The 27,850-nt window shown below is 56.1% G+C and overlaps 1 protein-coding gene across 3 annotated transcripts in view; it reads left to right on the forward strand.

Annotated features, from left to right (window-relative positions):
- The window catches only part of RPS6KA1 (ribosomal protein S6 kinase A1), a 37,128-nt gene that overhangs the window by 2,060 nt on the left and 7,218 nt on the right, over positions 1–27,850 (forward strand). The window contains exons 2-17 of one of the 3 annotated variants that reach the window (XM_004592217.2): positions 3,563–3,607; positions 13,017–13,133; positions 13,351–13,432; positions 16,843–16,923; positions 17,070–17,149; positions 18,309–18,415; positions 19,430–19,467; positions 19,737–19,879; positions 20,127–20,197; positions 20,451–20,539; positions 21,558–21,622; positions 21,796–21,898; positions 23,154–23,284; positions 24,753–24,878; positions 25,043–25,132; positions 25,447–25,605. In XM_004592217.2, coding sequence (XP_004592274.1) covers positions 3,563–3,607; positions 13,017–13,133; positions 13,351–13,432; positions 16,843–16,923; positions 17,070–17,149; positions 18,309–18,415; positions 19,430–19,467; positions 19,737–19,879; positions 20,127–20,197; positions 20,451–20,539; positions 21,558–21,622; positions 21,796–21,898; positions 23,154–23,284; positions 24,753–24,878; positions 25,043–25,132; positions 25,447–25,605 — 1,527 coding nt within the window. Of the gene's footprint in view, positions 1–3,562; positions 3,608–10,099; positions 10,189–11,770; positions 11,967–13,016; positions 13,134–13,350; positions 13,433–16,842; positions 16,924–17,069; positions 17,150–18,308; positions 18,416–19,429; positions 19,468–19,736; positions 19,880–20,126; positions 20,198–20,450; positions 20,540–21,557; positions 21,623–21,795; positions 21,899–23,153; positions 23,285–24,752; positions 24,879–25,042; positions 25,133–25,446; positions 25,606–27,850 lie in introns of those variants that run through there. The other 2 variants (XM_012929005.2, XM_004592216.3) reach the window with 2 other exon arrangements.

Below are 27,850 nucleotides of genomic sequence, written 5' to 3' on the forward strand. Positions count from 1 at the left end.
ACAGGAGCCACGGGGGTAGCCAGGGTGCTGGCTGGGCTGTTCTCACCAGAGAAACTGGGAGAACAGGGCCTCGCTGTTCTTAGCCCAGGTGACCTGTAAGCGATACAGTGTTCTCACCTGCAGGGACAGGCGTCACGGGTGCCCCTGGCGGTTCCCGGCCAGGAAGGAGGCAGGTCAGGAGCTTGGCCAGGCATTTGGCACAAGCCTGGCATCTGGACTGACCTGTCCTCTCTGCCATGTTGCCGAAAATGGGCCGCTGGGAGGCAGGGCCTGGCCCAGGGTGTGGCGCAGGTGGAGTAATGCCTGTGGAAGTGTGGGCGAGAAACCCGCCTGGGCCTTCTCCCGCCCTGCTAGAAGCCTTGCCCCAGGCCCAGTCCTGCCAGGGAGAGAGTGATGGGCTGCGTCGCCTGATGTCACCTTGTTTTAATTCTCATGATGTCTCAGGGCAGGGGTCATGACTCCCATTGGGAGAACTGGCCCGTGAATCGGTTTCAGAGCCAGGCCTGGAACCCCAGTGTCTTACCCTGTGACGAGCAAGGCCTGGGTCCAGGCGGCCCAGGTGGAAGGATGCAGCTCCGGATGCTGGCAGACACTGCAGCCCACAGGGCCCCCGTCCAGCCTCTGCTGAGAGCCGGCGGTGTCCTGGCACCTGGCCCTCGGCCTCCGGCAGCACACAGAGCTGCCAGTGCTGGGCCCTGAAGTTGGCTCCTTGAGCTGCTTCCTGCCTGCAGGGCACAAGCTGGCTTTCTCCACCTGCTACCCAGTGTTGCCTGACCCAGGAAGAAAGGATGTCTGTGGGAACCCATATATGACCTCTGAGAAGGTGGGTGCTGGGGAGCGAGGTCCTGGGCAGTTGCCCTCAGGAGTGCTGCTGTCTGAAAAAAGAGGGAGAGGCCGTTTGTTCATCCTCTCTGGTCAGGCATTTGAGCCAAGGTCTTCCCCTCCAAATTCTGCAAGGTCAGCATCATGATCCCCATTTGTTCATTGATTGATTCATTCATTCACTTACTGAGCACTTAGGTGACAAGCATTGTTGCAGAGTGCGACCATCCTTGGGACAGAGCTGCCTTCAAGCTCCAAGTGAGGCGACTGAGGCCAGTGAAAAGGATATGACAGGTCCAAGGTCAGAGTGGCAGCTGACAGAAGCAGGAGCAGCGACCTGGTCTTAGTGATGGCAGTGAGGCCAGGAGTGCAGGGCCCAGTGCTCCTTGGACCCAGGCTGTGAGCGGCTCACCTGTGGTCCTCTTTGCAGCTCTCCTCTCTCCAGTCCTCTGCCCAAGGCCCCCCATTCCTGCCAGATACCTACACCAGCTTTCAGGTGGGCCTCCAGGCCACTGCCTCTACACTCGCACCTCTGCCTCCCCTGGTATGTGTGACTTTGGGTCAGGGTACCTACCACCTGCTAGCTGAGGGGCTTTGGGTAAGTCCCTTAATGCTGACCCTCAGCTCGTACATGGGAGTATTAGGACCAACTCCAGGCTCCTCCTTGCTTTCTTTGCTAGGTCAAATGTTCATTTGATATCCCACAGGCTGGACCCTGGATGAAGGCCAAGGAGAGGGTGATAGACAAGTCTTGGCCCCTCTGTGAGTTAACCTGCAGGGTGCTCAGTGCTGGGCGCAGTGTGGGGAGGCACGGACAGAGGACGTGGCATTTGAATTCTGTCCCCAGAGACGACAAGGAGTTCCCCCACAGTGACAAGGCAGGAAGGATTCTCTTGGGAGAGGGTGCCACTTTGCAATGCTTGGGAACTGGTCTGTGCTGTCTCAGATTGTTTAGCTCACGAGTAGGGCCCTCCGAGAGCAGTAATGGTTATGGTTTAAGGGTGGGTTACATGCAGTTGTATTTTATAGGTATTGTTTCATTTGTTTCTTGTGGCCACCTGGTGAAGCACATTACATTTTTGTACAGATAAGGAAACTGAAACCCTGAGAAATGAAGTCAACATCTCCAAACAAATACAGAACAAAATGTTAGCCTACAGCCTGAACCCATCCCCTCAATCAGTTGTGCTGGACTGGACAGTTGGATTACTTGCTAAGGAGCTGAACTTTATTCTGCAGGCCATGGGGAGCCATGGATGGGTTTGGGGCTTGGTTCGTAGAAGGCTGTTGGTCCATTGTTGCACAAATGATGGAATCAAGCACAATGATAACATCTGACATCAGTAAAGATGTAGATTTGGAGAGGACTGGGGTGGGAGGTGAGTGGGTGAACTGTTGTGGTCATCTAGGGGAAAGTCTAGAACGCAAAGTGAAATGGGATCTAGATTACCCTCTCCCACCTTCCTCACCTGGGGGACCCTGATGGACCCATCTGTTCTCTGTTGAGAGGTGTGTGTGTGTGTTGTGGAGGGGCCTGCAGAACACTTGCCTCTGGGGGAGAATTAGGGCATTAAAGTGGCTCGGGGGCAGGATGTCCTGGGCGCGGCATGGGTAGCTGTGCCAGGGGCAGCGAGATTATGTAAGAGACAGAGCACAGCTGTGCCTCCTGTTGCCAACCAAGGCCCCAGCTGTCCTGTGGACCCAACTCCTGGCTTCAAAGTCCTGACCTGCCTCGGGCTGGGTCCTCCTAGCTGTTGGGACTCTCCTGTCCACCTCCCTGTGCCAGGACAGGTGGGGACAGCTCCCTGCAGTGGCCTGGGGCCCACGTAGAGTAGATTGTTCACCTCATCTTACACAGAAAACAGATGACTTTGGATCTAGTGTCCCTGAAGGCTCCCACCTAAGGCTGCAGTCTATGGGCTGGGGGACGCAGGGCTGTCCAGAGGGGACGCTGCAGCACCTGCCTCTCCCTACGGCAGGTGCACCCTGCTGGGGCGTGGACTGCTCAGCAGGTCATTTTTGAGCACAACCTGATTTGGGGACCACTTCCCATTTCCGAGAGCTGCATCAGCATCGCTAGATCTGTGTCCTCCCCTCTACCCCCGTCCAGCCTAGCGTCGGTTGCCTTCTCTGCCCAGTGGGGACACAGCCTACCTCCGTCCCGCAGGGCTGTCATGAGGATTGATGGTGCCACAGGTGTGAGGCACTGCGCCCAGCCTGGCATGTGGCAGGGGATTGGAAGAGAGCAGCTGTTAATGCGGAGCCCCTCTCTGCCCTCCTGGGATGTACCGTGTATTGGGATGGGTGCGCCTGCATGTGCCCCGTCCGTGCAGCATGACAGAATGCAGGGGCATAGGGAGACAGCAGTCGTTCTGTATGACAAAATGGGGGCGGCCACTATCCCTGGGCTGCATCCTTCCTCGCCTGGACTTTGTCTCTTTCCACCACTGTGTTAGGGATTGGGAAAATAGGCCTCTTGCGTTGGTTCACTTGTGTGAAGCCCCGCAGTTTGCCTTTCCACTCCCTGGGTGTTGAGTCTTGAAAGAGGAGGTGTGTGCTCGGCAGAGTGCAGGAGGTGCTGACCCCGGGGGTACTCTGAGGGGCTGTGGTGCTCTCTCCGTGAATGCAGAGCAGAAGGAGATCTGCCCAGAGGTCCCCCCCAACTGTGACCCCCTGCAGAATCTCCCTTTTATGTGGCTAAGTTCTGACAATGCTCTCCTCATCTCCCTTTTTCTTCTAGAATGGCCAGACCTCGGGGGAAGAAACTGGACTTCAGCCATCCAAGGTGAGGGCCAAGGTCATGTCTTGGCTTCGGTTGGGGATACTGTGTCCATGGTCTTAGAGGAGGGACGAGGCCTATATATGTGCCCATCTGGGTGTGTGTGTGTGTGGGGGTTCCCTGGTCTCTTGCTGCTTTGCCCAGCTCAGCTGTCTTTCTGTAATCCCACCTGAAGCTGCAGCAGCCCTGGGCAAGGAAGTCAGAGGTGACAGGACTGTGGCCTGGGAAGGGTCCAGAGCTGGGATGCCGCCTCAGTTGTTCCCTCAGGGGTTTGGGTTGGCGCTCAAGACCCAGCCTGGGAATGACAGGTCACACTCAGGCCACAGACCTGGAAATAGCAGGTTCCTGGGCTGGAGGGAACCCTGTGGCCTTTCCCACTGGCTGATATGGCATCCACACCACTTCTCAGGGTGCTTGCTTTCCTGTAGCTCCTCAGATGTTGTGTGTGGCCTGAGGTCAGTCACTGTCCTGGGGTGCTCTTAAGTCTAGAGTGGAGATAATGTGTCCAAATCCCTTGGGGGGGAGGCGTGCACTTACGGAGATGCTAGCCATGGAGGGGCAAGGCATGGGCTCTGGCATTGGGGCTGACCAGGGTCCAAGTCCCAGGCTCCACCCCACTGTGTAACCTGACGCCTGGCTTGGGCCTGTGCTTCCTCGCGTGTGAGTGGGGAAAGTGGCCCCATCTCACAGGAGTGATGTGAAGGACAAATGTGGGCATGATGGCCTGGCACACGGCCTTGGTGCTGGCAGAGGAAGGCCTGGCATTGCTCAGCTGCAGTTCCTGCGTGGCCCTGCATTCAGCTGGTCTGCCTCGACCTTTGAGTTGGATTTAGGGTTGATACCAGTGTTTACCTTGACTCAGCTTCTTACGATAACGTGACCAGCTGGAGAGGTTGGGCCAGGGCAAAAGAAGCAAGTGCCCACCCCTTCCTCTGTTGGTTTCTATTTTTTAAAGACTTATTTATTTGAAAGGCAGAGTGGCAGAGTTACAGAGGGAGTGAGGGAGAGACACAGAGAGATCTTCCATCTGTTGTTTCACTCCCTAAATACTAACAACAACCAGAACTGGCCCGGTCTGACGTCAGGAGCCGGCAGCATCTCCTGGGTCTCCCACGTGGGTGCGGGGCTGCAAGTATTTGGAGCATCTTCCACTGCTTTTCCCAGGCACATTAGCAGACACCTGAGTCGGAAGTGGAGCAGACTGGGCCCAGGGTGGTTAAGCTGCTACCCGCAGTGTCAGCAGCAATCCCATATGGGCTCTGGTTTGAGTCCTGGCTGCTTTCCTTCCAGTCAACCTCTCTGTGCCTGGAAAAGCAGAGAGGGTGGCCCATGTGCTTGGGGCCCTGACCTAGAAGAAACTCTGGGCTCTTAGTTTTGGCCTGGTCCAGCTCCAGCCATAGAGTCCATTTGGGGAGTAAATCATTGGATGGACTCTCTCTTTCTGTAGCTTTGCCTTTCAAATAAATAAAAAAAAATAGTTTTAAAAAATGGGGAAAAAATTAGGGCCCGGTGCCATGGCCTAGCGGCTAAAGTCCTCAACTTGAACACGCTGGGATCCCATATGGGTGCCAGTTCTAATCTTGGTGGCCCCGCTTCCCATCCAACTCCCTGCTTGTAGCCTGGGAAAGCAGTTGAGGAAGGCCCAAAGCCTTGGGACCCTGTACCCACGTGGGAGACCTGGAGGAGGCTCAGGGTTTCAGATTGTTATGGCACCGGCCATTGCGGTCACTTGGGGAATGAATCATCGGACAGATCTTCCTCTCTGTCTCTTCACCTCTCTGTCTCTTCACCTCTCTGTATATATCCGACTTTGCAATAAAAATAAATCTTTAAAAAAATGGGAAAAAATTTTAAAAAGGAGCATCTAGGAGTTGAACTGGCACTCATATGGGGTTGCCAGTGTCACAGGAAGTAGCTTTATCAGCTAGCCACCACACTGGCCCCAGATTTTTTTCTTAAGATTTATTTATTTTTATTGGAAAGGCAGATTTTACACAGAGACAAAAAGATCTTTCATCCACTAACTCACTCCCCAAGCGGCCGTAACTGCTGGAGCTGAGCAGATCCGAAGCCAGGAGCCAGGAGCTTCTTCTGGGTCTCCCACACAGGTGCAGAGTCCCAAGGCTTTGGGCCGTCCTCTACTGCTTTCCCAGGCCACAGTGAGCTAGAATGGAAGTGGAGCAGCCAGACACAAACTGTCACCCATATAGGGTCCTGGCACATACAAGGCGAGGATTTAGCTACTGAGCCATCATCCCAGGCCTCAGACTTTTGGTGTTTTTTTTTTTTTAGGTAATTTTTCTAAATATATAAATATGTATATATTTGTTATTTGAAAAGCAAAGTGACAACATTGGAGAGAGAAAGAGATGTCATCCATCTGCTGGTTCACTCTCCAAATGCCTGCCACAGTCAAAGCTAGGCCTGGTAGAAACCAGGAGCTGGGAGTTCCCTCTAGGTCCCCCACATGGGTAGCAGGACCCAAGCACTCGGACTGTCCTCCCTTGCTTTCCCAGGCACATTAGCAAGTTGCTGGATTGGAAGTAGAATAGTCAGGACTTGAACCAGCTCTCTGATATGGGCTGCTGGCACCACAGGTAGCTGCTTAACTCACTGCACCGTGTGGTCCAAGAGGTTCAGGTCAGGAGGCTGGGACTGTGGGGGTGGCAGAGGAGTGTCTCACAGCCCTGCGGCCTGAGAGGAGGCTCCTCAGCCTCTGTCTGCTTCCTGGGTGGAGCCAGGGAGACAGAGCTGGAGGTGAATGGGGGCAAGGAGAGCCCTCCATCCATCTTTTTTTTTTTTTTTCTTTTTTAAGATTTATTTATCTTTTTTGGAAAGTCAGTTATACACAGAGGAGGAGAGACAGAGAGAAAGATCTTCCGTCCACTGATTCATTCCCCAGGAGGCCACAATGGCCAGAGCAAAACTGATCCAAAGCCAGGAGCCAAGAGCTTCTTCCAGGTCTCCCACATGGATGCAGGGTCCCAAGCCTTAGGGTCATCCTGGACTGATTTCCCGGGCCTCATGCAGGGAGCTGGATGGGAAACAGGGCTGCCAGGACATAAACCAATGCCCATATGGGATCCTGGCGAATGCAAGGCAAGGACTTTAGCCCCTAGGCTGCTGCGCCAGGCCTCCTCCATGCCATCTTAAGGAAAAGCGCTCAACCTGTGCCGCGCACCACACCAGGAGCTTTCTGTTTAGTTCTCTATGCCCTTAGAGGTAGAGATGATTACTGTCTGCATTTTAGAGAGAGGATAATTAAGCGCCATGGTCCCTGGTTGGCGGGTGATGAACCAAAGTCAGCACACCTGCCAGCCTAGCTTGCCCAGGAGCAGTGGGTTTTGGTGACCCCCAGTGTCCACTTCTGACCTTAGTGCACCAGGGGGCGCTCAACCTGCAATCAGGCCCTCACCGTTGTGCAGTGGAAGGGGCTGGCTGCTGGTCAGATTATCCTTAATTAGGTTTTTGGTGTGTGCCATGGTGGCACTGGGCGATCCCCAGGTGAACTTGGCACCTTATGCCCTCAAATCCCCTCTTTGGGGGAAGGCTGCATGGGGCATCTGCAGCCTGTGCCAGACCTTGTACTTCCTTCTTGGTGCCCAGTCCCTTGTAGCATTGGCAGGAGACAAGCATACCCCCAAGGAACTTGGCTGGTAGCATTTGAGTTCAGGGCTGAGTGTGGACCAGACAGATGGTCACTGCTATGTGTGCCAGAGGAAGACCAGCTGGGGGTCTCATGGGGCCTGGGCCACCTTCCCTGTGGAGCTGGCATATGGCTGGGCTTTAGGCAGCAGAATCCAGGCAAGGAGTGGAAGAAATGACCTTCCAGGTGGAGGAAGGTTGGGAAGGTGTTGCGAGGGCAGAGTCCTGGCCCCATTTCTCGTTTGCCTTGTGAGCTCCAGCAGGTGTCATGCCCTCAGCAACTTGAGCTCTTTTCCTCAGAGTCGAGCTCCCCCCACCCCCCAGGGCCCCTGTGTGTGCAGCACAAAGGCGTGGCACAGTGTGAGTGATTCATGCTTGTTTACTGATTTCAGGCAGAGAGAACTACTGGGGTTTTGGGAGCGGGATGTGCCAGCCAGTCTAGGGTAACTGTCCCAGAGCCCTTCAGCACCTGGGCACACCTGGCAGGCACCCTGAGGTGCAGTGGGGCTCCATCTGCCCCTCCCTTCCTGGGAGTGGACTGGGTGCCCCCAGCCCCTCCCCGCTGTCTCCGGAGCCCGACCCCTTTGAAGCGCCTGAAAGTCTATTTTGAGACCCGAGCATCCCCCCCTCCCCTCCTCTCTTCCTGTTTATGAAACCCTGATCCCTCCCGGATCTCTCCCGCTTCCCTGGCCGGAACTGAGGCAGGATGTGACTGGGGACTTTGGGTAGCCCTGGGTAGCCTCAGGTGTTGGGAGGCACATCCTGGAGCTGCCAGCCCTTCCCTCCCAGTACCTGGGGCCCCCCTCCCGTGTCGCTGGGTTCTGTTTCTTCAGCCTGCACCGGGCTGACCTCACAGGGGGACTGCTCGCTAAATGCCGGAGCAGTTCTGTTTGCAATACCGTTTTGTCGCCATGACCCATTGGCGTGGCCAGCTGAGGGTGGAGTGTGTCATTTAGCCCTTATTTTACCGAGAGAGAAACTGAGACAGACGCTCAGAGGCGGGATTGGCTGGTGAGAAGGCCTCTCTCAATCCTGAGCCTGCATTCCTGGCTGCATGCTGCCTTGCTCCAGCTGGTCCTTCTTTACCTGGGGTGTCTTTTGACCTGCCCACACCTGTTCATGCTCAGGGCGCAGTCGGTTTCCCCTCTCTGGCAGGCCTTCTCGACCTCAGCCTGGGACCATCCCCACCTTGACCCAGACCTTGGTCCAGCTGGGGCTGCCTCTGCCATGCCTACTGCTGTGCCCAGAGGAGGCTGTATTTTATTACCATGATTTTTTTTTTTTCAAAGTGGACTGAAGACAAGGCCAGGGTGTGCCTTAGTGTCTGTGCCTTCTGCTGTCTGGTTCTTGGCCTGGGACAGAGCAGGAGCCCCTGCTGGTGGTGGAGGGGAGGCCAGCTGGCCGCCCTTGCAGAGAGGGTGGGTCTGAAGTGCTCCCAAGTGCAGGCTTTGGAAGCAAGGGGCCCTCGCTGTTGTTCTCGGTGCTCCATCTCTCCAACCATGTGACTTTGGGCAGGTCACTTTCTGAATCCACCATTGTTACTCTAAAGGGGAGCAGAGAGTGACACCTCCCCTTGGAGCCAAAGCACAGGATCCTGGCCCCCATACCAAACCCAAGCCAGGCAGGACCCACGTGAGCGGAGGCTGAAGGAAGGCACGCTGTGCGCCAGCAATAGCAGCCAACAGCAGGTACTGGCCTTGGGGTCCCTCCTCACTAGTGTTGGCCGGTACCTGGGGCCAGCTCCGTTCCCCCACCTCCAGGGATGCCAGATACTGCAGGCCCCTTCTCACCTGCCTTGGGACTTCTGGGAGGTGTGCTTGGGAACATCAGAACAGCAGGGATTGGGGGAGGCTCTGCAGATGCTGCCGACTGGGAAGGGGACAGGCCAGTGATGGACAGCTGGGCTTGGCCCAGAGATAGGACTGGGGGCTCCAGGCTTCTCTCTCAGCTGCCCCATGGGAGGAAGCAAATGAAGAGGAAGTATCTGGAGGTGCGGACTGGAGGGGGAGAGGGTTGGGGAGAGGGCGGGGACCAAGGGATGTGCGCTGGTGGCTGTCCCCCCACCTGGCAGAGGCAGCTCTGGGGTTGTTTTCTGCCTTGTTATATCCCTGTATTGTTTCAAGACTTTTCTGGGCTTAGAGAAGAATCCACTCTGGGCTGGGGACTTGGGGGTTCCCTAGGTTGCCTCTGCATCTGCACCTCCACCAGCAAGGCTCCCCATCCCCAGTGGCAGGCAGGCCCCCCAGATTATTGTCAGGTCTTGTGATGGCAAGGAAGTCTGTGGGGGCGTTTGTTTCCACACGGGGGATGCCTGTGGAAAGGCCTTCCATCATCCACCTGACACGGCGAGGTGAGGCGACATGAGAAGGGGCCGGCCCAGCCCACCACCTGCCCTGGACCCTTGCCACCTGCTCCTCTCCTTCAGTCTCTGAGCCCTAGGCTCGCTGGTTTCCCCTGGGTGCCTGGGCAGGGGCAGGACCCAGCTGCCACTGTGGGTGGACCTAGCCATGGAAGATTGCCACAGGGGGAAGAGCTGGAGTTCTAGCTGCCTTCTGTCCCAGGTTCTCTCAGTGACCGCCAGGCCAGGGTTTGTGGATACCTTGCTGCCCTGTGACTTCTGTCTTGAGTCTCCCTTGCTTAGGAGACAGGGAGATGTGTCGCTGGGGTCCTCTCTAGGCTAGTAGACTTGGAGTCTGCCATGGCCCCCTCCCCTCCCCACTCTGCCCCCAGCCTGGGAGTCTGACCCAACTTCTGTCGCTCCTCCCTGCGGAGAGGGAAGTGAGAAGGAGGGGGGCCAGGGACCCTGCCTTCTGGGCGAGGAAGGCTAAGAAAAGCAGAAGTAAGAAGTGACAGGGCCTGTGGCCACTGGTGCGAGCCTCACCATGCAGACTCCGGCAGATTTCCCCAGGCCTGACAGAGACTTGGGCCCCTGTCCCGGAAAGGTGAGCAGAGGGCGGCGTGTCCCTGTGGGCGTGGAGTGGGTGTGCGGTGGCCCTGTCCCCTGGGGTTTTCTGAGCCACTGCCTGCGTCCCCAGGGAGCATTGTCAGTCAGGTGGGCGGGGTGAATGGGGGGGCACAGCTCTCAGGGTGGGGTGGGCAGGGACTGCTTCAAGGCCTTGGCCTGCCTCAGCTGCTGGATGAGCCTGAAGCTCTGTGGGGTTGCCGCCTGTCAGGGAAGCTCTCCTAAAGAGAGGACTACCCGCAAGGGTCAGGACCTGGAGTGGGAAGTCCCGGGACCGGGCTTGGGTGGGCAGGAAGTGACTCTGGCCGACTTACCTGCCCTCTCCCCTTCCTGGCACTTGAGGCCTGCTGACCCCAAACAAGGCAGTAACCAGGGGAGGGACGTGGGTTCAAGCTGGTGCTGTCACTGGTTTGCTTTGCACTGGTATGAGTCACTGTTCTGGGTCTCAGTTTCCTGTTCCCCAATGGGGAGCATGGCCTCTGGGATGTCTGGTGTAGAGCTAATGCTGCCACAGCGCTGCCGGGCCTACTCAGGAGTTGGCCCTCTCCGCTGCTCCCTTGGTCCTGCCCTCCTGCCCCCACCCCTTCCTCAGGCCCTGACAGGGGGAGAACACCCCAGGGCAGTGACCACCGTCAGGGCTGGCTCTGCTGCCTTCTCCCACCCACCCCCAGCTTCTCGGGTTGTGCCCCTTCATTTTCAGGAATTGCTGTGGGTGCTAGGCTCTCACCTGTGCCGTGGTGGCTGGGGGTCAGTAGAGGCCTCGCTGGCTGGCTCTGGCTGTCCTGCTCTCTCTCCACTGCTGTCAGGCTCCCAGCTCTGTCTCCTCCATGAGGAACACTTGTTTCCCGTGGCTGGAGACATGCCATGTGTTGGGTACTTGTTGGGTTTCTGCCTCCCTCTGTCTTTGCCTCTCAGGTTGGGATTTCCATCTGTCCGCCTGCTGGAGTCGTGTGGCCTTCTGCCTCCCCGTGTTGGGTTCCCGTCCCCATCTGCCTCTCCCGCCTGCTCTCCGGCTGTTCCTGCCTGTTGAATTTCCAACCCCATCCACTTTCACACTCCTCCCACCCCCCATCTCTGTCCACTTCTGCCTGCCCCTCTTGCCTCCGCCTGTGTTGGGGCCTCACCCCCGTCCATCTCAGCCCACTGGGTATACGTCATTTGGCATCCCTGCCTCTTGGACATGGCTGATTCCTGCCTGCCCTGCCTGCTGCCGGCCCATCCTTATCAGTCTCCACCTCTTGGGTGCCTGCCTCAGCCTGGTGCCTGGCTCTTATCTGCTGCTGCCTGGTGGACACCTGCTCAGCCTGGTGGGCACCTATCTGCTCACTAGCTGCGCTGGCTCTGGGCTCTGCCTTTGTAGACCCACAGGGAGGATAGGGCAAGGATAGGGCCAGAGGGTAGCCCTCCCAGCACCAGCACTGGGGAGGCGGGAAGAGAGAGGAAGGGAAGGTGGTGAGGGTGTAGGCCTGTAGCTGGGAAACCACAGGCCCTGAGTGATTGGCTGCCACAGGCTGGGCTGGGCCCAGCCCCCACACCCTTACCCTGCACATCCGCCTTGGGCCCGGCCACCTCCGTGGCAGCCCCAGACGCTGTCTACTCCTGCCATGGTGCCACGGCCCCGCTGGGCGGATGGAGCAGGATCCCAAGCCGCCCCGTCTGCGGCTCTGGGCCCTGCTCCCCTGGCTGCCCAGGAAGCAGCGGCCGAGGATTGGCCAGCCCCCTCCACCTGTCCCTGGCCCCGGCCCCCAACAGGACTCGGTGAGTGTGCCTGGCTGTCTGGCCGTGGCCTGACTGTGGTCCTGGGAAAAGATCCCTGGGCAGCCAGGTTGACCTAAGGTGGCTTTGGGATCTCTAATCCAGGCCTGGTCTTGCTGGGTCACTAGATGCTGTCCAGGCCTGCTTCTGGGGGAAGTGAAGAGGCACTTCTGGGCTCTGGGCATAGTACTGACATATTCTAGGGAGGGGAGAAGGGTCTAGAACAGCAGTGACCTGGCAAGGGACTTCTAGTAGGCTTCTATGATGGAGAGTTGGGCAGATGAGGCATGGAGTCGCCAGCCTTAACTTCCTGTTGCTGCAGACCAGGTTGAAGGGTATGTCCAAGCAGCAGTCCCCTCGTCCCATCTAGACAAGGAGTAAAGGTGTGTCTCAGCCTGCCCATTAGAACATGCTCTGCTTCCTACTGTGGCCAAACCAAAACAGCAGGGCGGGAGGAGATGACCCCTGAGAGCGGATCTGTGCATCTGAGCCAGAGCCTGGGGTGAGCTCAGCCAGGAGAGCCTGGGCATCCTTTTGGGCCTGACTGGATCAGAGCAGCAAAAGTCGGAGGAATGTGCCCAGTGTGGCAGCCTGGTGGCTAAGTCCTCACCTTGCGTGCACCAGGATCCCAAATCCATGCTGGTTCATATCCCAGCTGTCCCACTTTCCTTCCAGCTTCCTGCTTGTGGCCTGGGAAAGTAGTTGAGGACGGCCCAAAGCCTTGGGACCCTGCACTCATGTGGGAAACTAGGAAGAAACTCCTGGCTCCTGGCTTCGGATCATCTGAGCTCTAGCTATTGTGGTCATTTTGAGATTAAACCGGAACATAGAAGATCTTCCTGTCTCTTCTTCTCTCCTCTCTGTTAATCTGAGTTTCCAATAAAAATAAATAGATCTTTAAAAAAAAAAGTCCAAGGAGTAGTTCTCCCCAGCCTGACTCCTTCGTGGCTGGGTGTCCATGTGCCTGGAGAGTGGAACTGTCAGGAGCGCCATGTGGTGGGAGTGCACACGGCCGGAGGGCCACCACACTCACCTGCTCTCTGCCTCCGCTAGGATGAGGGTGACGTCAAGGAGATCGCCATCACGCACCATGTCAAGGCTGGCTCCGAGAAGGCTGACCCGTCCCACTTCGAGCTCCTCAAGGTTTTGGGACAGGGATCTTTTGGCAAAGTGAGTCATGAGGCGAAGGCCGAGAGGGCAGCCCTAATCGTTTCTGTGGGCAGAGGGGGGCAGTGGAGGATAGAGGGCAAGTGAGAGCTCACCTTGGTATCCCAGGAGAGCAGAAGGTAGCCTGGGGCTCAGGGAGACTTGAAGGCAGCCTGGGACCTGGAGTGGGGGAACCATGAGCCCAGCCTCCTCCCCTGTATCTCCTGCTCTGCCTTTTCAGGTCTTCTTGGTGCGTAAGGTCACCCGGCCTGACAATGGGCACCTGTATGCCATGAAGGTGCTGAAGAAGGCAACACTGAAAGGTGAGTGGGGGTAGCCCCTGGGCAGAAAACCTGATGGCAGGTGGGGACCATGTTCAGGAGCACCTGCTAGGACAGCGGAGGCAAAGGCACCCTACCCCCACCTACCTGTAGCCAAGGATCATGGCTGGGTTGAGGGTGCAGTAGAAAGACAGTAAGTCAAGTGCAGGACACTTGGGACTGTGGGCAGTCACACTGGGCAGACAGGTGCACTGTTTACCAGGCTGCTTCAGGTTCTTCCAGAAGTCTGAGGGACACTGTTCTGGCCTCCTAGCTCAGGGTAGAGCAGGGCTTGGGGAAGCCTGGGCAGTGGCTGGGTGGATGAGAGAGGGTGTTGGAGGCAAGGCCTAGGGATGGGTGGCAGCAGCTCAGGAAGATTCCAGGGACTTGGGCTGTTAGTGGTGGTTGTTGTAGACCCTTTGGCCTGGGAACCAGTGAAGCAACTGACCAGACAGAATCAGAGCCGAAGCTGGGTGTGTGGCGGGGCTGCAAGAGGTGTCATCCACAAGAGTGTCTTTGAGGGTTCTCTGCAGGGTGATAAGGTTGGCTTTGGCGGGTCAGTGTCAGCTGGGTCTCCTCATGGACCGGGTGACGGAGCCACAGCAGGAGGACAAAGATAAAAAGACAGGTTCCTGCTGGGAAAGGCTCTTGGGCTCTGTGGGAGAAGACAAATAGGCATGTAGCCGTGGCTGTCCCAGGAGCCTGGGAGACTGGGAAGGCAATGCAGCCTTATAGGGGACACAGGCTCAGAGACCAGGGAACATGGCAAGCTGGGCCATGAAGGGCAAATTAGGAGTTCTCTAGACCAAAAATGGTAGAGGAAGAGCACCGCAGGAAGGAGGAAGTGGGGAGGGGTTGGGGACAAGTTGTGATCAGGAAATACTGACCCAGAGCAGTTAACTGCAGTGGGTTCCCTGCCATGCCTAATGAGGGAAATGCAGCAATCAAAGTAGAAGCTACTGACACTTGGTGCAGCGTTGAAGATGCTGCTCGGGACAGCCACATCCCTTGTAGAAGTGGCTGAATTCCGTCCCTGGACCTGCTTTGTATTCTGCCTTCGTGGCAGGCAGCAGGTGATGGCTCACGTACGTGGGTCCCTGGTACCCATGTGGGAAAGGAGACCTGGATGGAGCTCCTGGATTGTGGTTCTGGCTTGGCCCAGCCTTGGCCGTTACGGGCATTGGAAAATAAACAAGTGGATGGATAATCAGTCTGTATCTTTCTGCCTTTCAAATAAATTTTTCTTTTAAAGGATTTATTTATTTTTATTGGAAAGTCAGATCTACAGAGAGAAGGAAAGACAGAGAGGAAGATCTTTTGTCCGCTGACTCACTGTCCAAGTGGCTGCTGGAACTGGGCTGATCTACAGCCAGGAGCCAGGCCTGCCTTTCAAATAGATTTTTAAAAATACATTAAAAATTTTTTTTAAAGATTTATTTATTTTTGGGCCTGGCGGCATGGCCTAGCAGCTGAAGTCCTCACCTTGAACACCCCAGGATCCCATATGGACGCCAGTTCTAATCCCGGCGGGTCCACTTCCTGTACTTGTGGCCTGGGAAAGCAATCGAGGATGGCCTAATGCATTGGGACCCTGCACCTGCGTGGGAGACCCGGAAGAGGTTCCTGGTTCCCAGCTTCGGATCGGCGCAGCACCGGCCGTTGTGGTCACTTGGGGAGTGAATCATCGGATGGAAGATCTTCCTCTCTGTCTCTGCTCCTCTCTCTATATCTGACTTTGTAACAAAATAAAAAAAATAAATCTTAAAAAAACCCAAACAACAACAACAACAAAGATTTATTTAATTTTATTGGAAAGGCGGATATACAGAGAGGAGGAGAGACAGAGAGAAAGATCTCCTGTCCGATGGCTCACCCCCCCAAGCGGCCACAATGGCTGGAGCTGAGCCAATCCGAAGCCAGAAGCCAGGAGCTCTTCCAGGTCTCCCATGCAGGGGCAGGGTGCCAAAGCTTTAGGCCGTCCTCAACTGCTTTCCCAGGCCACAAGCAGGGAGCTGGATGGGAAGCGGAGTCACTGGAATTAGAACTGGCGGCCGTATGGGACCCTGGCATGTGCAAGGCGAGGACTTTAACTACTATGCTATCGTGCCAAGCCCCATTAAAAACTTGTAAACTAGGCCTGACGCGATAGCGTGATAGCTAAATCCTCGCCTTGTATGCCTTGGGATCCCATATAGATGCCAGTTCAAGTCCCAGCTGCTCCACTTCCCACCCAGCTCTCTGATTGTGGCCTGGGAAAGCAGTAGAAGATGGCCCAAAATTTTGGGACCCTGCATCCACAAGACAGACCCCAGAAGAAACTCCTGGCTTTGTATCAGCTTAGCTCTGGCCTTTGCGGTCACTTGGGGAGTGAAGCAATGAACAGAAGATCTTCCTCTCTGTCTCTGCTTCTCTCTGTAAATCTGGCTTTCCAAAATAAATAAATCTTAAAAACCAAACAAACAAAAAACCCTTTTAAACTAAAATAGAAGCTAAAGTGTTCTGAAGAGGGTGGGCATCGGGCCCAGCAGGTAGGAGGCCCACACCCCACACTGGAGCACTTGCTCAGCTCCACTCCCGACTCCAGCTTTGTGCTAACGCAGATCCTGGGAGGCAGCAGGTGGCGGCTGTGTGGTGGGGCTCATGCCACTCAAATGGTCGGCCTGAACTGAATTCCCCTTAGTCCTCTCCTGGTACAGACACTGCGGAGGGATCCAGCTAATGGGAGTTGTTCTCTTTCTGCTTCTCTCTCATCCCTCTGCCTCTTAACTGAGGGCCAAGGAAAACAAACAAAACCATTGTGTGAAGGAGAAACCCAGCACTGTTAGCCTGAAGTTAATCTTGTCTTAGTCTAAAGTATCTAGAAGGCTCCCATCGGCTTGGGAGGCAAGGAATACTTCCTGGAGGAGTTGTGGTTTGAACTGATGGTCAGAATTACCTTGGCAACTTCTCTTCTTTAAATTGAAAGTATATGGGGGATGTCCCCGCCCTGTCCCCAGCCACCTGTGGAGCCGAATCTTAGGCTCAGGGAATTTGCCTTCCTCATCAACTCTCCAAAGAACCATTCGCATTGGTTACCACACTAGGACCTGGGCTTTTTGTGCTAAATGAGGAGGGGGATGACGGAGGATGCTGGGGAAGATGTGGAGGCAGAGGTTGGGGGGTCTGCAAAACTGAAGCACAGAGGGCCACAAGGGTGTTTAATCTGGCTGAATTAAATGGTCCTCAGCAGGGTGTACTGGAGGCCAGGGTCAGAAGAGTGGGCACTGCCCTGAGGGCTGGGGGCTGAGAACAGGCCCAGCAGCCAGGCACAGAGCAGAAGGGGAGGTTGGGTGTGGAGGCCGAGTGTCTCCAGGGAGCTTCAGCCTGTTGTGCCGTGTGTCCACCCTCTGGCTGACTCCCTCTGCTCTGGCCAGTGCGGGACCGCGTTCGGACCAAGATGGAGCGGGACATCCTGGCTGACGTGAACCATCCGTTTGTGGTGAAGCTGCACTATGGTGAGAGCAGCACTTCCCTGAACTCCCACCCACCCCGCCTCGTGCTCTGCCTCTCCGCTGTGTGGTCCTGGCCCCCACCTGCAGACCCAGGAGCCAGGACCTGAGAGCCAGGTCCCGTAGCCTGTGACTCCTGCCTCTCTCCCTAGCCTTCCAGACAGAGGGCAAGCTCTATCTTATTCTGGATTTCCTGCGCGGCGGGGACCTCTTCACTCGGCTCTCCAAAGAGGTGAGCTGACATGACAGTCCCCTGTGGGCAGGGATCCTGGGATGGAGCGGATGGGGGCATGACAAGCCTTCCCATCCCCAAGCCCAGACTGGCCTAGCTGGGGGGCCACTCAGGTCTTGCTGGGTGCGTGTGGTCCAGGACTCATTGTCTACCCTGGCACATCCTCTTGATGTGGACCAAGGGGACCAGGCCCTGCATCCAGTGCTCCCTGATGTGGGGGAACTAGGGGTGCCTATCACTCATATGCCTCCATGTGCCACCATTCTGCCAGGCTGCCCTGGGCAGGGCTGAGAGCAACAGGGAGAACCCCAAATGCACCAAGAAGTGAGACTGGAGCCTTCCTGTTTTACTTGTTAGCTGACAGATACTGAACTGATGTATAAGGATTTGAGCATGACATAACAATGGGACCATTAATGTAATTCCAATTTCAAAGAGAAACAAGCTTTAAAAATACATTTTTTAAACATTACTGTAGTGTTTGTGTAGGTAAAACCTTTATGTGATTCAAAAGAAAAATATTCGTGGGGAAGTCTTCCTCCTCCCCGCAGCATCCTGAGCCTCTCATAGTCAGCACTTTAAGCGGTTTCTCGTTGAACCTTCCCAGGATGATTCTGCAAACAGACCCCACGTGTGTTCTCTATCCCTGCCGCCATTTCCCTGCCTGAACACTCCCTGTCCCGTGTTGGCCTCCTAGTAGCACCTGGGCCTCCCTGTCCTACACTAGCCTCCCTGTCCCATACTAGCCTCCCTGTCCCACACCAGCCTCCCTGCCCTGCCTGGGTCTCCCTGTCCCACAAGGGCCTCCATTGCCCTACCTGGGCCTTCCTGTCCCGCCTGGGACTCCCTGTCCGCGTCAGCCTCTCTCTCTCACGCTGGCCTCCCTGTTCTGTACCTTGCCTATCCCAGAACGCATTCCCTTTAGACCATGACTGACTGCTGTTTTGGTTCATGGCTGTGCAGGCCCCAGCCCCTGGAGTCTTGGGCTGATGACCAGGAGTGGCTTAGGCATCTGTCATGTCCTACTTCAAACCCTGATGCCCAGGGGGCAGGGTGGAGGAGAGGGCATGGGACCCTGAGCTCTTCAAGGGTAGATTCTGGGTACCAGGAGGCTGCTGGCTGCCCAGGGCCCAACTGAAACCCCTCATGCATACCATAGGTCATGTTCACGGAGGAGGATGTGAAGTTTTACCTGGCTGAGCTCGCACTGGGTCTGGACCACCTCCACAGCCTGGGCATCATTTATAGAGACCTCAAGCCTGAGAAGTGAGTGACCCCTTCTCCCAGCCACCCCCCATCTCCCTAGGAGGTACACAGCCAGCTGCCAGGGCCACCTCCATGGAGGCATCTACCATCTTGGGCTGCGTGAGGATTGGGTGGGGTGGAGTTGCAGGGTGCACAGCCAGCTCTCCTTGGGGGCCGCCTAATCCCTGGCATTGGACCCTCCATGCAGGTGCGCTGTCTACCTTTCCACCAATATGGTATGCCATCTGGGCTGCCACTGTGAAAGGTGGTTCCTTACTACAACCTCCCAAGAACTTTTCTTAATATCCCCACCTTACTGGGCAGGTGGCAAGGTGGAATGACATCTGGCTATAGAGTTAGGTGACCTGAATTCGAATCCTGGCTGCTCCTGCTCAGTAGCTCTGAGGAATCCCCCAGTTTCCCTGAGTGCTCGTTTCTCTTTGGTCAGACAGAGCCATAGTGGTACCTGCCTCACACAGGTGGTTCAAGGATTAGAAAAAGAGGTGGAAGTGAACATTGGCGCACACCACTTGGGAGACCTGAATCTCAAATCGGAGTGCCTGGTCTGAGTCCCGGCTTTTCTCCCGATTCCAGCTTGCTGCTAATGAGAGAGGCAGCAGATGAGGGCTCAGGTGGTTGGATCCCTGCCGCCACGTGGGAGACCCAGATAGTATTCCTGGTTCTTGGCTTTGACCTGGCCCAACCTTGGCTGTTGTGGCCATTTGAGGAATGCCGCAGTGCGCAGATCATTCTCCCTCTTTTGGTGTCCGAGTCTCTGTCTCCCTCTGTCTCTGTTTCTCTTTCTCTCTGCCTTAAAAATAAATAAGTAAATAAATAAAGCCACATACCTGCATGACACTGCCAGGATCACACACACAAATCTTCCCCCTCTCCCACTCATTTACCTGCCTGTTCATCAAATAGATCTGGGGAAGCACCTCTTGTGGGCTGGGGCCTCTGCCACACAGCCCTCTGGACCCACTGGAAGCCACCTGCTGGCCCCAGCTGAGGCCCTGACCCTCGTCTCTGTTACAGCATCCTTCTGGATGAGGAGGGCCACATCAAACTCACAGGTGAGTGGAGGCTCCCAAGGAAGGACAGAGTGGGTTTCTGACGGCTCTCGTCAATGTGAGGGCTGCGTGTTCCCCCACAGAGGCTGTGCCAGGTATGCAGCAAGGGTCTGAGCCTGGGCCCCATACCTGGAACCTCGCACCCTGCTCAGGTCCAGGGGTGCGTCACCTCGCTTCCTAGGGCCTCAGCTTCCTCCTGTGTGTGCCTAGGGTGGCCACAGTGATGGGCAAGGGTTCTAAAGGTGTTTCTTCCCCTGTCTTACCGGCTGCAGACTTTGGCCTGAGCAAGGAGGCCATCGACCACGAGAAGAAAGCCTACTCCTTCTGTGGGACGGTGGAGTACATGGCTCCTGAGGTCGTCAACCGCCAGGGCCATACCCACAGCGCCGACTGGTGGTCCTATGGGGTACTGATGGTGAGCACCCAGGCCCCAGCCTGAGCCAGGACCCCCGGCCCTCCATATCTCTGCTTTCCTGGCCATGCTGGCTAGCTTCAGCCTGCATCTTGCTGCAGGTTCCTTCCAGGTGTGGCCCCAGCTGGGGTGCCTGGAGCTCCACTCTGGGTCGTCTCCCTAGTGCTGCTCCTGGTGGTCTGGGCTGGCAGGGAGCAACGAGGTGTGGGAGTCAGGACTCCGTACTTAAGCCGATTCTCTTCCCCTGCAGTTCGAGATGCTGACAGGCTCCCTGCCCTTCCAGGGGAAGGACCGAAAGGAGACCATGACCCTGATTCTCAAGTAAGCTCTGCCCCTGCCGTACTCACTCAGAGTCCCCCTCCAAACCCCAAGTCCTGGTTTGGGGGCCCAAGTATGAGACCCTTCTCTGGGCGTCCCTGCCCATCTCCGGAGGCCTGTGGGTGGGGGCCCCGATGCCCCTGGGAGGTGAGTTAGTGGCTGGACTGAGCCTGGAGCGAGTCTTGGACAGAGCTGGGGAGGGGAGATGGGCTTGCGGGGCGGGGCACACACTCGTTAGTGCTCTGGGCTATTTCAGGGCGAAGCTTGGCATGCCCCAGTTTCTGAGCGCAGAAGCGCAGAGCCTCCTGCGAGCCCTGTTCAAACGAAATCCTGCCAACCGGCTCGGTATGCTGGGATGCTGGGGCGGGGCCATGGTGGCGGGGAGGTGGGGAGCTGGGGGCAGCTGCAGCCCTGCCACGGGGCCACATCTGGATTGAAAAGGGCTCTTGTCCTTTGTGTGGGCAGACAATGCTGCCGGCCACCGTGCCTCTGACTCCATGAGGGAGTGCTGGAGGGGTGAGGGTTGACCTGTGTGTGGGAGGAGGAAGGGAGGCAGGAACTGAGTCATCCTCACTCCCTCTGAGTACAAGGACAGAGGCCCCCTGCACAGCCCCACCCCCACCCCCGCCAAGGCTTCAGGCACAAGAGGAAGAGCTTGAGTTCGGGAGCCAGCCTGCTCAGGTCCAGCTGGTTCTGTTTCATGTCCCTGCAGCCAGCCCTTCAGTCCTGTGGGTGTTGAGTGCATGATGCTGGATGCTGTTTAGGAATGGAGGGACTGGGACCACGGCATCTGTTAGAGCCCCAGCTCTGTGGGAAGCGACGATCCAGGCTCCCTCCCATCTCAACAGGGCCCTGTTAATTCCCAGAGCCTCTGTGCTCAGCCTGGCACACACTAGGTGGTTAGAATATGTTTGCTGCTTTGGCCCCTGGCGTCGCCTGGATCATGACCAGCCCCGTACAGCCCAATTCAGGGTTCTTGGGACTAGTGGAGTGCAGACTTGACTTGTGGTTGCAAAGGACTGTAGGAGACATGGAGCAAAATTGAAGCTCTCGTCAGGAGCGGGCAGGTGCCTCCGTACATCTCACAGCCAGTCTGGTACTTATCCTCACCATGTAGCTTGGGACAGGTTGTCCAGCCTCTCTGGGCCTCCCTTCTTCCATGACAACATTGGAGTTCCATCAAAGTAGAAACTGCTGAGTGGGCAAGCGGGCCTCGCGGGGGCGGGGGAGGGGGCGGGGCTGGCAGGTGCAGCCCATCCTCCCTTCGGCCCCTGCGGTCACTCCCAGGGCACGGCTTAGTGGGGAGACCAGGTGTCTAGAAGTCGGACCATCCAGCGTGGGCTTTTCCCATGGTCTCTTTCAGGCTCCGGTCCTGACGGGGCTGAGGAGATCAAACGGCATGTCTTCTACTCCACCATTGACTGGAACGTGAGTGTCAGGCCATGCAGAGCTTCGGGCTGGGGGTGCTGGGGCCTCAGGGGCAGGAGCCAAGGGGAGCAGAGGCCTTGAGAGGCCCGGGGCTGGCCTCCTGTAGGTTCTCATGGCCCTGGCTACTGAGGATCGTGGCCTGCCATGCTGAGCAAGTGCCCACCCGCCTACAGAAGCTGTACCGCCGGGAGATCAAACCGCCCTTCAAGCCGGCCGTGGCGCAGCCCGACGACACCTTCTACTTTGACACAGAGTTCACGTCCCGCACGCCCAAGGGTGCGTCCCACATCTGAGTGGTCTGTCTGGGGCTGGTGCAGGAGGGAAGCACAGAGCCAGGGGCACCTGGGCAGGTGGGGAGGCAGGGCAGAGTGTCTGCCCATGTCCTTGTCTTGCTCCCACCGAGGAGCTTTGCAAGCCTCTTTGTGTCTGGGTGAGGTGTGGACAGTGTGGGTGGTGAAGGCTACAATGCAAGTCAGGACCCCTGCCCCAGGCATCTTCTGGCTCACTGGGAAGACCTAGCAGCTCCAGCTTATAGTCACATCAGAGCTAAGGAATGTGACCTGCGGTAGCGTGTGGTGGAACAGCCTGGCAGAGGTGACAGCGCCCACGGGTCAGGGGCAAGTGTGGGAACTGACTTTGGCTATTTTGACTGCTGGGCCTCAGCGTACTCATCTGGAGCATGGGCACAGCCACAGAACCACTCAGACCCTAAGCTTGCCCCAGAAAGGCAGAGAGGAGACTTCTGGGGGAGAGCTTGGTGAGGCCCAACTTCTGGCAGGAGGTGGGTGGCGAGTGAAGAGTAGAATGCTGGGGAGGCTTCGGTTGAGGTGCTTAGCAGAAGGGCTGATTTTCACACTGCACCTTGCACACCTCTGTTGACAGGGAGCTCAGCCCTTCTCCAGTCCACCTAGTCTCTGTTCAGGTAGCTGACAGATGGGCACCAGGCCCGTCATGTGTCCCTCCCAGGAGGACTGATGGGGAATGAGACAGAGCGTCTTGGAGCTCAGGCTGTTGGTGGCAGAGACTGGTGGGACTGGGGGCTTGGAGCAGTCAGGCAAGGCGAAGGGCAGAGCTGAAAGGGCACAGGAAGGGACCAGGAGGGGCACTGGCTTGAGGAACCCCTTTTAGGAGTCAAGGCTGGCTGAGCCCTGAACTGGGAGGGAGGAGGCTGATCATGAGGCCCTTGATTGCCAGATGACAGCAGTAGGCTTCTTCCCAGGGCAGAGGGGAGCGTGCAAAGGCAGGGAGCATGTGATCCTGGTCACAGCTGTCCCTCTGGCTGTTGTGCAGAAGGGGGATGCCCAGGGACACACCTGGGCTGCGGCTGGAGGCGGAGGTGGCAGTCCCATGTTCCTCGCGTGGCAGGACCAGGCTGATTTAAATGCACAGTACACAGGTGGACCCTGGCAAGGGTGGGCAGGACTAGGCAGCTACTGAGACAGGCCTGGGTGCCCCGGAGTCCCTGCTTCCTGGGCTGCTGTGAGCTCAAGAGCCTGGCCTCAGGCTCACATCCACCCTCCTGCCCCTACAGATTCCCCAGGCATTCCCCCGAGCGCTGGTGCTCATCAGCTGTTCCGTGGCTTCAGCTTTGTGGCCACTGGCCTGATGGAAGATGACAGCAAGTCCCGGGCCACGCAGGCGCCACTGCACTCAGTGGTACAGGTGAGCGGGGCAGGTGCTACTGCCCAAGGTCCTGCTCTGTCCAGAAACCAGAGCAGCCCAGCTGGGTACATGGGCTCTGGTGCTGCCCAGGCCTGACTTACACCCCAATGCCAGTGTGGAAGCCATGAGGTCTCCACACCTCTTGCTTTCCTTATTTGTCCCATGGGGACCAGAATGCCTGCCTTACAAGGAGACCCTGATGATTGGATAACAAAGAGGATTTGAATGCCCTGGCACAGAGCCAGGATCTAGGCACATGCCACAGGTGCCCAGGGGGAAGGGAGCAGGGGCAGGAGTAGAAGTGGGCTGTCTAATGATGAGAAAGAGGTGGTCAGACTATTGTGTGTCCTCATACTGGTGCCTGTTTTGACACTCACCCTGCTCCATGGCAAATTGAGGGTGCAGAGGTGGGGGCGTGGACCTGGAGACTGGAGCTTATGGGCGAGGGGCTGTGGGGGAGATCTTGACTTTCCCCATGGCTCTGCTGTCTTGGCTTGGACAGGCAGTGACAGATCCTACCTCTGTGGCATCATGGTGAGGGCTATGTGAGTTCATGTGTGAAGTGACAGTGACAAAGGAATGTATTATCCACACAGTGATGCCTTTGTCTGGGAGAAATGTCTGATTTGTTTTTGTGTACTTCACAGCATTTGATTGTTTTTATTTATTTGTTGTTATTTTAGTTGAAAGTCAGAGAGACAGACTGATGTCTTCATGTACTCCCCAAATGCCCGCCACAGCCAGGGCTAGGCCAGGCTGAACTTCACCTGGTCTGCCATGTCAATGGCAGGGAGCCAAGTCCTGGAGCCATTACCTGCTGCCTGCCAGGGTGCACAGCAACAGGAGGCTGGGTCAGAAACAGAGCAACCAAGACACACACCAAGCTCTCCTTTGTGAGATGTGGGTGTCCCAAGCGGCAGCAAACACCTACCAAGGACAAATGTCACACCTGAGCGGATGTGAGAACAAACCATGAGCCAGGGCTGTCCTGGGCTGTGGGACACCTGCTGAAGGGGCTACCAGTAATGCCTGGCCCCTGTAGTCCTGGACACTGCATGTGTCTCAGAGTCTCAAGCACCCATGAGATAGGTACCCAGAGAGGGGAGATCACAGTGGGTGGCAGAGCTGGGGGCCCACTCGGGCTTCTCTGTCCCTCTCAGGCCTGCCCAGGCTTCTCAGAAACACACCCCTCTCAGTATGTGTCTTGTAATCCCTGCCTTGACTCCTCTCTGCCCTCTGACTGCACACTGTAGCCCAGGCAGACTAGGGGCGACAGGTGTGCTCATTGTATAGGGTAGAAAACTGAGCCCAGAGTAGGGCAGGTTCGTGTCTAAGGTTGCACGGCCAACGCTATTCTAACGCTCCCTGCTCTTCCTCGGGGCCGTCTCTACTGGCCCGAGACCCCAGATATTGGGACGAACCCTGTCAGGCTAGAGCCTGGGCTCACCTCTCCTTTGGTCTCTTGCAGCAACTCCATGGGAAGAACCTCGTTTTTAGCGATGGATATGTGGTGAAGGAGACAATTGGTGTGGGTTCCTACTCCGTGTGCAAGCGCTGCGTCCACAAGGCCACCAACATGGAATATGCCGTCAAGGTAAGCCCGCAGCCAACAGTGCTGCTGGGCTGGGGTGGAGGATGTTGCGTTCTGACCCTTGGGACGCTGGGGAGCAGTGTGTGGCTGAGGCCTCCTGTAGGCCTAGCACGGTGGGACCCACAGAATCTATCCCCCTTGCCACTCACATGCCCCTCTTGCTTCAGGTCATTGACAAGAGTAAGCGGGACCCCTCAGAAGAGATTGAGATCCTTCTGCGGTATGGGCAGCACCCCAACATCATCACGTTGAAAGATGTGAGTAGCTCCAGGCTAGGGGTGTGCTGGGGTGCTGGCCTCCCCAGAAATGTCTCCAGACTGCCAGGCCTTTGACCTCTGACCCGCCCCTCAGTGCTCCTGGGGTGAGGGGAGGTCTTGTCCCTCGGTCAGGCCACACCCCAAGGATGAGAGCACAGACTCAGGTATCCCTGGGGAGCTGTCCTGGCCACTGTGCCTGCGACCTCCTGTCCTGTGAGCACGGGAGCCCAGACAGGTGAGGGAGCCGCATACGCACCTCAGCTCATGGCCGGGAGAGCTGGTGTCCGAGGGGCCTGACAGCAAGGTGTTCACAGGTGTATGATGATGGCAAACACGTGTACCTGGTGACAGAACTGATGCGGGGTGGGGAGCTGTTGGACAAGATCCTGCGACAGAAGTTCTTCTCGGAGCGGGAGGCCAGCTTCGTCCTGCACACCATCAGCAAGACTGTGGAGTACCTGCACTCTCAGGGGGTGAGTCCATGTTAGGGGTGCCAGGCTCACAATGCCGGCAGGCCAGTGAGCCATGGGGAGGTGCCGGAGTGACCATCTTGGATGCATTGGAAAGGAAGTGGCAGAGATGGGACGTGACCCGTTAACATCTCTGACCAGACATGGTACCACCCCAGGTTGCTATATCTCTGACTCTCTCACTCTCTCTTTTTAAAAGAGATTTTATTTATTTATGTTTTGAAGATTTATTGATTTTTATCTGAAAGGCAGATTTTACAGAGAGAAGGAGAGGCAGAGAGAGAGAGAGAGATCTTCCATTTATTGATTCACTCTCCAAATGACTACAACAGCCAGAGCTGGGCCAGTCTGGAGCCAGGAACCTCTTCCATATCTCCCATGTGGGGACCAGAAGCCCAAGAACTTGGGCCATTTTTTGCTTCTTTTCTCAGGCACCTTAGCAAGGAAAGTGATGAGGCCAGAGCCCCTGTTCCTGGACGGAAATGTGGAGCTCCTGAGGCAGCGTATTTAACACACGTGGTGTCACCTTTTACTCCATTAGGCATCTCGGCACTTCCAGGATCTCTGCCTGGATCCATTATTGTGAGAGAAAGAACTTCACCTTGTAATCAGAGCTTCGGTTTGGGTACCAGTGGTCATGTGTGAAGTGGCTTTGGCTTTGGAAATAGCCAGCACAGACAGACTCATGTTCAGGCTTGTCAGGTCAGAGGGTGAGTGTGTTTCCTTTTCCTGCTTTATTCCCAAGTGAATGCAAACTAAAGTCACTCCAAGGGGGTTTAGAAAACAGAGCTGAACCAGAGTTGCCAGCGCATCATCTGAGGCTCCAAGCAAGGAAGAACCTTCTAGGGCAATGAGCTGCCTTCACAGGAAGTGCACCCATTCAGTTAGAACACAGGCACCCATTTGTTACGGTTGTTGGAGAAAACGGTCTCCTTCCTAAAGTTGGGGAGCTATACCTGCAGTGTTCCCAGCTCCTTCCAGATATCAGGGGCTACTGAGAGGAAATGGGGAGCACTTTTTTTTTTTTTTTAAAAAGCAGAGTCAGGGGCTGATATTGTGGAAATGCTGGTTAAGCTGCCACCTGCATAGCTGGCATGACATATGGGTACTGATTCGAGTCCCAGCTGCTCTGCTTCCAATCCAGCTCTCTGCTAACGTGCCTGGGAAAGCTGCAGAGGATGGCCCAGGTGTTTGGGCCACAAGGGAGACCTGGAAAAAGCTCCTAGCTCCAAACTTTGAATAAGCCCAGCTCTGGCCTTTTTTTTTCAGTCTTTTAGGGAGTGAACCAGTGGATGGAAGATCAAAATCTGTCTCTCCTCTCTTTCTGTAATTGTCTTTCCAAAAAAAAAAAAAAAAAGGCGGTGGAGTGACAGAGACAGAGGGAACACAAAGAGATCTTATGAAATGGTTGCAACAACCAAAGCTGGGCCAGGCCAAAGCCTGCAGCAGGAACCCATATACTTGATACATGTTTTGCTGCTTTCCCAAGTTTATTAGCAGGGACCAGGTTGGAAGTGGAACAGCCAGGACACAAAGCAATGCTCTGATATGGGGCGCTGGTATCACAAGCTTAATGTGCTGTACCACAATACCAGCCCTACTTTGTATTTATTTGAAAAGTAGAGTGACAGTGGGACAGGTTTTCTATCCAGGTCTGACACGGGGGTGGCACAAGTCCAAGCACTCGACCCTCCCAGGGTGCTCATTAGCAGGGAGCTGGATTACAAGCAGAGCTGGGACCCTGAGATGGGAAGCAGGTGCTCCCAGCAGCAGCTGCACTCGGTGTGCCACACTTACCTCGAAGAAGTAACTTTGGAGATATTTGGAGAGAATTCTCTGGGTTGATTTGGCACCTACCAAGACCGTAGGCTATAAGCCGGGGATACTGGAAACAGGTCCTATTGTTCTCTTGTTCTTTTAGTTGCTATTTTGAGTGTCAGAGAGAAAAAGAGAGGGAGGGAGAATTCCCATTGTCTGGTTCAGTCCCTAAATGCTAGCAACAGCCAGTGCTGGGCTGGGGCTGAAGCCAGAACTCAGTCCAGGTCCCCCATGTGGATGGCAGGAACCCAACTGTTTGAACCATCATCCACTGCCTACCATCGTCAGCATTAGCGGGAAGTTTCAGTCAGAAGCTGAAGGGAGGAATTTTAAATCCAGGGCATCCCTGGATTATCGCCATTCCAACCACTAGGCCAAATGCTTGCTGCCCCTTATTGCTTCAGTGTTACATTTTGATTGAATGGTCACA

This window comes from Ochotona princeps, chromosome 2 (assembly GCF_030435755.1).
Source record: "Ochotona princeps isolate mOchPri1 chromosome 2, mOchPri1.hap1, whole genome shotgun sequence".
Lineage (NCBI taxonomy): Eukaryota > Metazoa > Chordata > Mammalia > Lagomorpha > Ochotonidae > Ochotona > Ochotona princeps.